Source organism: Odontesthes bonariensis, chromosome 16 (genome assembly GCF_027942865.1).
Source record: "Odontesthes bonariensis isolate fOdoBon6 chromosome 16, fOdoBon6.hap1, whole genome shotgun sequence".
NCBI classification, from domain to species: Eukaryota; Metazoa; Chordata; class Actinopteri; order Atheriniformes; family Atherinopsidae; genus Odontesthes; species Odontesthes bonariensis.
Window position 1 is genome coordinate 12,994,381 of NC_134521.1, and position 9,607 is coordinate 13,003,987.

Below are 9,607 nucleotides of genomic sequence, written 5' to 3' on the forward strand. Positions count from 1 at the left end.
TATTTGCATGCTGCACTTTCATTAGCATGTTTGCAATGCATTTGTGTTCCAGAGGAGATGAGATGTTTGGAAAAAAAAAAACATGTAGGTTTTGTTGAAATTATAGAATCCCAGCTGTTGCTTAACTGATTTGCCTTGCATCATCAAAGTAACCCTATAATTATAAGAGAATGAGTCCAACTGTGAACAAACGCTTACAATTGGGAAAACTGTTATTTTGGCTATGTATTTCCCTGGATGTTGCGCTGCGTAGAATATTCTTGTAACGAGTCCTAAAGTATAATTTCCCGACTGAAAATTTGTTAAATTTTGAATTTCCTTCCACCTTATGAATGGATGGAGAAAATCTAATCCCCATCAGATGTGTGTCTGGGGTTTCGCTTATATAGCCTATCAGATACCATGTCTTTAGAAGCACTTATTATTTTTTTACTTATCATCATTATTATTATTATTATTACTACTTATTTTGAAGAGGGCCGAGGGTCCAAAACTTTGACTATTGAAAGGAAAATACACATATATTCTCAGTGTGACATTCCGTTTTTTCTGATCTAGCTGTAGTACTCAGCACCTCACTAGTATTCTTGTTGTGCTATGCTTTTTCTGTTATTTAACTTTGAATTGTCACAAAAGGTTGATTTTGGCAGTTTATTTGAACAGTATCAAGTAGCTATGTGCGGATTTAGGAAAACTCTAAAACCCTGTTTGTGTTTGAAGCCTCTGACAGTGCCTCACTTGAATTACAGAGTTCTGAACTTGAAGATACAAATGACACGATACATGAGCATTTCTGATGATCTTCATAAACTACGGGTGGTTTATTTCTTCACAGCGGAGAGGAGACCGAAACCGATTCAGAGGTGGAAGACCGTGTGGATGGAGTGAAATCTTGGCTTTCAAAGAACAAAGGCTCCAACAAGACCCTATCAGATGATGGCAGTTTGAAGAGCACCAGGTTAGTGTTCATGTTCCTTTTGCTTCATGTCTGATGAACATATAGTGATCACAACCATCCACATTCCCAACCTTAAATAGGCCCATGATAACCAGGGTCAGTGTATAAAGAAGAATGGGTATCTTATGTTATTGGGTGTTATCTCTCTCTCTCTCTCTCTCTCCCGGTAATCTGTCTAATGACGGGAGGTGGTGTCGGGAAGAGGCTGCTGTCATTTTTGTTGAGGTGGCCTGTGGCCAGTTGGCACGCCTGCTAAATGACACCTCCGCCGCTGTTGGAGAGGTCCTTTCGCTAGTTGATTACCTCACTTTTAGCCGTGTACACTGCATAGCAGCAATCGTAGGAGATACTGTATATGTTTCCTGTCTTATGACTCGTCCCAAGGACAAAATAAAAACAACAGATTCGTGCCAAGAATGTTTAATGTCAGCTACCACATATCATCTGAGAAAGTTTCATAAAGTCAAAGATTAGATTTGATGCTTTAAGTATACTTTTGTTTTTTTTGCTCATGTTCTCGTGGTTATCTCAGGTGTCAATTTTATTACGTAACCCTTTAGATATGCAGCAAATGCAGATGCCAAGGAGATGAAAGACAGTAAGGAGAAGATGAGTGACGGAGGTAAAGATGGGAAAGAGGTAGAGCAGAACAGATCAGTGTCTGTCATGAGTTCCCTGAGCTACAGGAAACGCTCCAATCTGAAGGACTCCATCGGGGGTACAGGAGACGAGAGCTCACTGTTTAGCACTCTCAAAGAACAGTCCGACGCACCGGACCATGCCGCCATCCGCAAAGCCAAGTCGAAGCCTGGAGAGCTCCAGGAGGACAGGAGAAAGAGTCAGGTAGAGGATGACATGGATGACAAAGGCTCTGTCATCTCCATGGCCTATTCTGAAGCTACCAGCAGAGCAAGGAAGGGCTTAGAGTCTCGCTGGACCTCCCGCAGCAGCCCTGAATTTGATAAGGAGTCCATGGTGTCCTCAGTGGCTCCCAGTAGGATGTCCACCAGGAGGGGAATGTTGGATATGGACGATGACAACAAGTCAACCATCAGCAGCGTGAGCCGATCCAGCCCCCGTTCACTGCGTCGGAGCAGCTCTTGGAAAGATGACCGACGCAGTGGCTCTCGCTTGTCCGTTGCGCGCAGCTGTGGCCTGAGTGAATTTGGTCTACATGTAGATGATGATGATGAGGGCCAGAGTGCGGCCTTTGCAGAAAGTAGAACCTCACCATACAGTCCCCGCTCTGTAGGTCGTAGCTTCTCTACCCCACCTCAACCACGTCCCTCAGACGGAAATCCGCCAGACACATCTGACATTAAATTAGTCACCCATCGAAACTACTTGGACCCTGACTTGGAAGCTGCAATAAATGAAGTACTTAGCTTCAAACCCATTAAGTTCAAGCGTAGCAAGCTTGACGAGTCTAGCGATGAAGAAGAGAATAATAAGAAGGGTGAAGGAAGCGAGGACAGTCGGAAAAAAGGAGTTGATGAGGAGCTGGCCTGCAGCACATCAAGCCTGCTTCGATCTTCATCAAGCTCTGCTCAGGATTACCGTAAACGTCATTCAAGTTCCTCCCGAAGTCGTAAAGATAAAAAAAGTAAAGTTTCATCATCATCATCCTCCTCCTCCTCCTCCTCCTCATCTTCCTCCTCCTCAGACGATCGCCACAGCCGAAAGAGTAAAAAGGGTAAAAAGGACAAGAAGTCCAAGAAGAAGTCTAAGAAGAAACAAAGTGAGTCGGAGGATTCCTCTTCCTCCTCCGATTCGTCAGAGTCCTCCTCTTCAGGCTCAACCATCTCCTATCGAAGTACGAGCAGCGTTAAAAGGGCTCCAAAACAACCACAAGATGATGAGAAGGAACCTTCAGGTAATGGACAGTCGAGCAAGAACAAATCCAAGAAGAAAAAGAAGGTGGATAATTTGATGATGAAGTACCTCTACAGGCCTGACAGTAACTGATACCAACAGAAGAAGGTGATGCTTGGTGTGATGATAATAAGAGCCTAACATGAATTGGAGTTGATTCGGGAGGTTTGCTTGTTATATTAACCTTGTTTGCTGTGTGTGAATGTTTTCTATTTATTCAGAATTATGAGTAATCCTTGTGACACATGGCTGACTTTCCCTGGCCATTTCTTCCTGTCACACTGGCTAATTGGAGCACGCCACTATGTTTGACTGGACTGCTTTTGAAATGTTTCTCTCCCCCGGCTTGCTTCAGTTTGAGGTGTATTGTTGCATGAAGTCATCCCAGCAATATCTCTGGAGTGGTGCTGAACTCCTGTACACCGTTGACACAATTCCTCTTTTATGAAGAAAGATTATTTCTTTGTTTTTGTAAATCTGTACTTGGAGATTACAGGTTTGTTATAGTACTCCCACCCACGGCAATCATCAGCCTATGCTCCACTCTATGGCTCCTGATTTTCTGCCATGGCAGTTTCACAGAGTGCTCACACTACGGTGGTACCGTCTGCTGCACAAAAGGAAGTTGAAAGTACCGAAAGCAAGCAGAGCACAGTAAGGTTGAGCTGTTGAAATGTTACAGTATCTATGGAGTTGATACAAAGTTACCTGAAGTACACAAACGTACGCTGTTCGGTGTCGACTGTTCTGAGATTTTGCTCAGTTTTGCAACTTGTTCCTCTGTTAACATATGAAAAACGATAACGGAGCGTTAAGACGGAGTGTCTTTAAAGTTTGAGTAACAGAAAAATGTATGATTTAACCAGCCAGCTAAACGTGAATGATTAGAACAGTCACCAAGTACACAAAATTAAGTTTCAAAATTGAGAAGATTTGTTGTGCTCTCTGCTTTGACGGGCTTGGAACGTGTCTGTATCGTGACCAGAAAATGAATGAACAACTGTATAGTATATTGAAAATGTTGCTCTCACTGCAGTATCAAACATATGTGATGCCAGGATCACAAAAGACTGCTTGGCCTGCAGTAAATGGTATATAGACCTTTTTCACGGCAGACATTTTGACTCAAAATAAGTAGGACAGGCACTGTTGTAATAATAATGGCTGCATTCCACTTGGAGGACATTCAGCTTTTGCACACGTTCTACGACTAACCGGCATGCTTGGATGCAGAAGTGGAATGCAGCCCTGAACTTGTACATACTGAATTATAATATACTAAAGTATCTGTTTATATGTGATAGAAATCATATCATCAGTCACAGTATTTAACAGTAGTTTAAATTGAATCCCAATACTGTGAAGCCCTAGTTTCCATGCAAAAAAAACTGCTCTAACGATGCCTTGGATTGTGCAATACTCTCGTGCCTGAGGCATAACAACAACACTGAGCAACACTGAAACAGGCAAACATAGCAGACGCAATGCCATCCCTATGTGTGATTTTCAATTTCATGCCAGGATATCTGCAAAAAAATCTTGCCGTGACTCCAGGACTTCATATTATAAACACTGAGTGTCCCTGTGACAAATTGCCAACACTTTTGCACAATGACCATATTCGATCCAGCTATACTGTAGGTTTTATCCTTCTCTTCTGCTTGTATCTGCTCGTATCTGTTATCATTGGGAAAAAAATCTTTTGGACGATGCTGTTGTTGCCTCTCAACGCAGTCATGAGAACTGCTACTATTCTCGCTTTGTAATGATAGAATGCACCTCTGCAAATATATGTTTCTCTCAGTGTGATTTAGATGTCGTGAGAACTGCGTCCTGTTAGAAGAGCAGTGTTTGGCTGTGGCTTTTCCTCGAGCACAAACAGAGGCTGGCAATGAGGCAGACAAAATTACACCAATTTTTCTTCTCACTTGAGGTGAAACAGGCCTGTTGAAACCGTTTGATGTGAACACTTTGCATCATAATTAAAATGCCAAAATTAGCCCCATGCTTCAAAAACTATCCATTGTCAGAGTAATTTTACCAAAAGTTTGAGTTTCTCCTGTGCCTGCATATTTTTAAAATTGATTTCAAGACAATTATCCTTCAATCAGGATAATTTAGTGGTTTTAAGCACCGTTTTTTTTTTGTTGCATTAAGGCAGGTTGACTGTAGAGCGCATGTGCTCATGCCAACAAAATAGGTGTTTTAATCTCACTGACAGATGACGGCTAAATGCTAATATTGATAACAGTTCTTTCAAGGTTATTTGAAGTTAATATATGTCCTATATTAACTTGCTATTGTAGAAGCTAACATAGGACATGTAATTCAAATGTAAGATTCATATTGTAGATGTAAATCGTATTGTTGCATTTGGACGGTAGCAACATGTTTCAGTTATATTTTCTTGGCTTGCTGTCCTGAAGGTGTGTATTAAAAAGCTGATTGAAGTCCTCACAGTGTAATGGGTTGGAGTGTAATGATTGATTATAATGCCATGAATTGTCATGACAACATAGTTTGAAATAGCCCTGGTAACAACCTTTTAATGAGTGTGGCAGGTGCAAAAAAAACTCTATTCTTCTCAGCCTTGGTGGAAGTTATCCAGTGCGTCAGTGCTGAATGAATTCCTGTTTATTTACTTCACAAACTGCACTTAACCTTTACTGATGTTTGAAAAGCGTGCCACAGTTATTTTACATGTGCATGAGAAGTGGATTGGTCTTGCAGTTTGGGACACGAACCCTTTACAGAGCTTGTTTTTAAAAGACAACATTATGAGAATTGCATTGATTGCTGTGGGTTGAACCCGGTAACACTTGCTCATCTGGGACCTTGGAGCAAGAATATTTGTGATGCATTTTTCCTTTGGGGCGAATCAAAAGTAAAGATTCATAACAACCCCTTGTGTACCCCGCATTGTGCACAAATGTCATGCACACTTAAGGGGATGTGGTATTTACTGATCGAAGTAAATAACACATCTCATTAAATGGTATTTGTTCTTCACCATTGCATGTTTTTATAACCGCATCTCTTTTCTCTCTACTGTAAGCGCCCAAGTCATCATTTAATGGTGTGTCTGTATTTGTGTTGACCTCTATAGCCCTCCTGCCTACCGGAGACACCTGACTCTGGGCAGATCTGATGACGAGGAGGGGGTGGACAGAGACACCAGCAGGCAGTCTCTGAAGCAGAGCAACAGCGAGACCCTATTGACTGAGAGCTCATCATAACCTCCAGTCGGGCAACCTTGCTCTTTAAGTGACACCAATCACACAGGAGAGACGCACTTCTTATCCTCTTACTGTATTACCCCTGCCCAGCCAGCAAGGACATATCAGAGGCACATAAAGAACACTGTTTTCAAATAGTTTAGCCTGGACTTTTCATTACGCTTACTGTGGTGCACCCTTTAATCAGCTTCAGGTGATTTTGCACCTGTGAGTAAACTGTACTTCACTTTCAGTTGACGCAACATATTGAGTCGGTCATAACAGCAGAGTTGAGCACTATCTGAAGAACTTTCTGCTGCTGCTTTATAAGCTCTTCTATTCAGGCAAATTTAAGCACTCCTCTGCACTCTCCTCCGACTATACTCATAGCTCTGCCAAGAGGATTTAGATAAGCCTGCTCCGGCTGGACTTCTTCAAGAAGGTCTGACCAACTATTAAGATTATTCTTATCTCAGATTCATTCTTGTGTACTAGCACGGTGGGAGAAATTAACTCATTTTCAATTAATTATCCTGCTGTAAGTTTACATGCGGCTCTTGTTCCAAGTTGATATCCGTTATTTGAACAAAGTGATGCTAATATCAAAGTAACATATTATAATAACATAATAATTAATTTCCATTTCAACAAAGCTGAAATTTAGATTGAAAATGTACATATCGTATCAGTAGATATCCAATATTCTATCCGCAATCAAATGCTTTATATGCTATTCAAATTTAATATGATTTTCTAAGGCTAGTGGGAGAATGACTGTTAGAATAAAGTTTGTCATAATTCTATTTTCTGCTTATCACGAAGTGGTGTGCATGCTGGAGTGTTTCTGATTTGGCTGCTGTGGGATAATTCTTGAAGTTCAAAGGGAATTAATTTATCTGCTGTTGTATACGTAGAGGCTTTTCACCTGGCTTGTTAGAACTTGCAGATGTGATGCAAGAAATAAGTGTTTTCTTAAGGTGCATAAAGCGAGATTTTCAGATGACAGATGACAGGTCACAGCTGCTTTAAATATGGTATCCTGCAGAATAAATTTAGGATATGCAGTATTTTTAATGTTACTGGTTCCAGCAGTAAATCACTCTTTCCGTTTCAGTGCATTGTGTTATTACGGTTTCAGTGTGCCAAATATCACCATATGTAAGTGCTGTGTTGACGATGTGAATGTGATCAGATTTCAGAATTATACTTTAAGAGCAGTCTTCCAAGTCGTTGTGTGTTTTATGGTGATCAGCCACCACATTAGAACCACTGACCGGTGAAATAAAGAACATTGACTAATTGTTACTATGCAATACTCAACCGAGAAGCTTGGCATCCCGTGCTTCCTGGCTTTCATGTGGATGCTTTTGGGACATCTTCCACCTAAAAATATTGTTCCAGTGAGCTCAACGACTCCCAGCAGGACAATGCACTACATCTCTCGACCAAAACTGCTCAGGAACGGCGCGAGCACAGCGGGAATGTTGAACCGGGCTGCAACCCTCCCAGTTCCCAGTCAGACCGAGTGTCCTGGGGATGCAATGAAACAAGCCAGATTTACAGGGACCTCGCAACCCAATCCGAGTGCCAGGAAAGACGCCCCCAAGAGATCCCCACGCCCCAACGGGTCAGAGCTTTTGTGCACTATGATTAATGTAGTGGCTGCTTGGTGTAGAGGTGTGTGAAAGGATTGGGATGTTATCTGGTAGATTTCTCTACTCCGAGGCATTATTAAAGATAACTTATATTAGATATACATGCATCACGACATTAAATCTGTTGCTCCATAATAGTGAATTGTGCAATCATTGTCCTTGTCTGACTCATGTTTATTTTCAGTAATTTAGCTATTCCCTTTTGAAATTCAGCCAAAAACACAATGAAACTATCTGTTTTTATGATTGAAGGCTATAATTTTAGACACTAAGTGGTAAGAACAGATCGGAAATCAGCATGGTGCCGTCAAGACAAATATGAAACTCGCTTGATGTTTTCTTTTTTTAGATGATTGTGCGACACACAAATATGTATACATCTGTGTTCTCATTTGCAAAGTGCAAAGAAGTGTCTGGCTTTTGCTATTTGCATATCAGAAAAAAGGCAATTTGCATTTTTTGTCTTATTTCTTTTTTTTTTTTTTTTCGTCTCTGTATCCGGCATGAATATTAATGTGGAAAAAGGAAACTTTGATGTCCGTGATTCAGAAAAGAAATTTTAACTGAGGTGGAAAAAAAAACAGATTTACACATAATGCTTGTGAAAAAGTTTGTACACGATCATCTCTATTTAAAAATACTTGTGTTTTCATTATTAGATAGATTTCCACTTGTTATATTGATGATTTTTGGTGAGGGTTGTTTTTGGTAAATAAATTAAGCTGTTTACAGAATCCTTGTTGGCCTACTCCTGTATTTGTACAGAGGTATAATTATGATGCGTCTTTGTTTTGAAAACACCAGTTTTCAGCTGGAAAAAGGAGGTCAGAAAGGGGGCAGAATAGTTTTCGGCAGAACAAGTTACTGATGAGTTTTATTAATTTTAGCTCCTGCCTCAGAAATGCCTCATCACAACCATCCAGTTTTCCCAGGAGACACCAATGGAAACAAAGCAGTTCATGGAAATGATTAATTCTGAGTAGATGAAAAGGAGCGCTGCTTGCACTACCTTGCAAGATTTGGCTTGTTAATATGACTGCTGCACTGCTACACACTTCAAAATCACGCTTAGGGCAAATTCAGGCAGATCAAAAACTGAGTGTAGGATGTGTCTTCCTTCCCACATCAATCTCTTTTCTACATAGGTGAAGCTTACCTAGATTCAAAGGGATTGATGGTTTTAGATTACCACCTAGACTGACATTCACATGCACACCCACATACACAGTCAGTGTGTTTTGCTTTAATGGATCCCCTATTTATCCAACCAATCTGTAATCCTCATGCCTATACACAACCTGCTCTGGTGCTTTGCTCTATGCTGGGGAGCTTTTGCTGTGATTTCACCTCACTTGCGTGCACCCTCTGGATGGCTGCATGTTGCCGCTTAAAGGCTTTCCATTGAGTGACAGATTAAATTCTCCTCCCGATTTTACTTATTTTGGCTCTAACACTGTTACACAAGCCACTGGAGCAGGAAGTCATTAGCTTGACAAAGCCAAGCAAGTCTGTGTTTACGGTGCCACCATCCCTGTTATTTAAACAGAGCAGAAGGGCCAAAGAAATTTGCTGCATTGGAAGTCTAATGCTGAGTCTCCGTGGACAGAGTGGCCCCGTGTAGTAATATAGAATACTTCAGCATTACTGTCTGGTACAGTAAGTAGTACCGGCATTGTTTCCTCATGTCCTTTTCTTGTCATTAGGAATTCAGATGAAATGATGTAAAACCACATACCTCCTCTAACAAAGTTCTGTGTCATGCTCATAGACGAGCATTTGAAATGAACAAAGCAGATAGTGGAGAGCCAGATTGATTCATGTCTGATTTTTAAATAGAAATTTGTGCCAGTCTTAGCTTGAACAGCTGTGTCTCCCAGCATCTCCTTATTTTGACCTTGGTTGGAGGC

At 41.1% G+C, this 9,607-nt stretch overlaps 1 protein-coding gene across 10 annotated transcripts in view; it reads left to right on the forward strand.

The window, feature by feature from the left end:
• LOC142401052 (unconventional myosin-XVIIIa-like) overlaps positions 1 to 8,434 on the forward strand; it is a 63,733-nt gene extending 55,299 nt beyond the window's left edge. For 9 of the 10 annotated variants that reach the window (XM_075486279.1, XM_075486282.1, XM_075486281.1 and 6 more), the window contains 3 exons: positions 836 to 958; positions 1,519 to 2,938; positions 5,937 to 6,025. In XM_075486279.1, the coding sequence (XP_075342394.1) occupies positions 836 to 958; positions 1,519 to 2,923 (1,528 nt within the window). In that variant the 3' untranslated portion in view covers positions 2,924 to 2,938; positions 5,937 to 6,025. Of the gene's footprint in view, positions 1 to 835; positions 959 to 1,518; positions 2,939 to 5,936 lie in introns of all 10 variants that reach the window. The other variant, XM_075486280.1, reaches the window with a different exon arrangement.
• Positions 8,435 to 9,607: the final 1,173 nt, after the last annotated feature.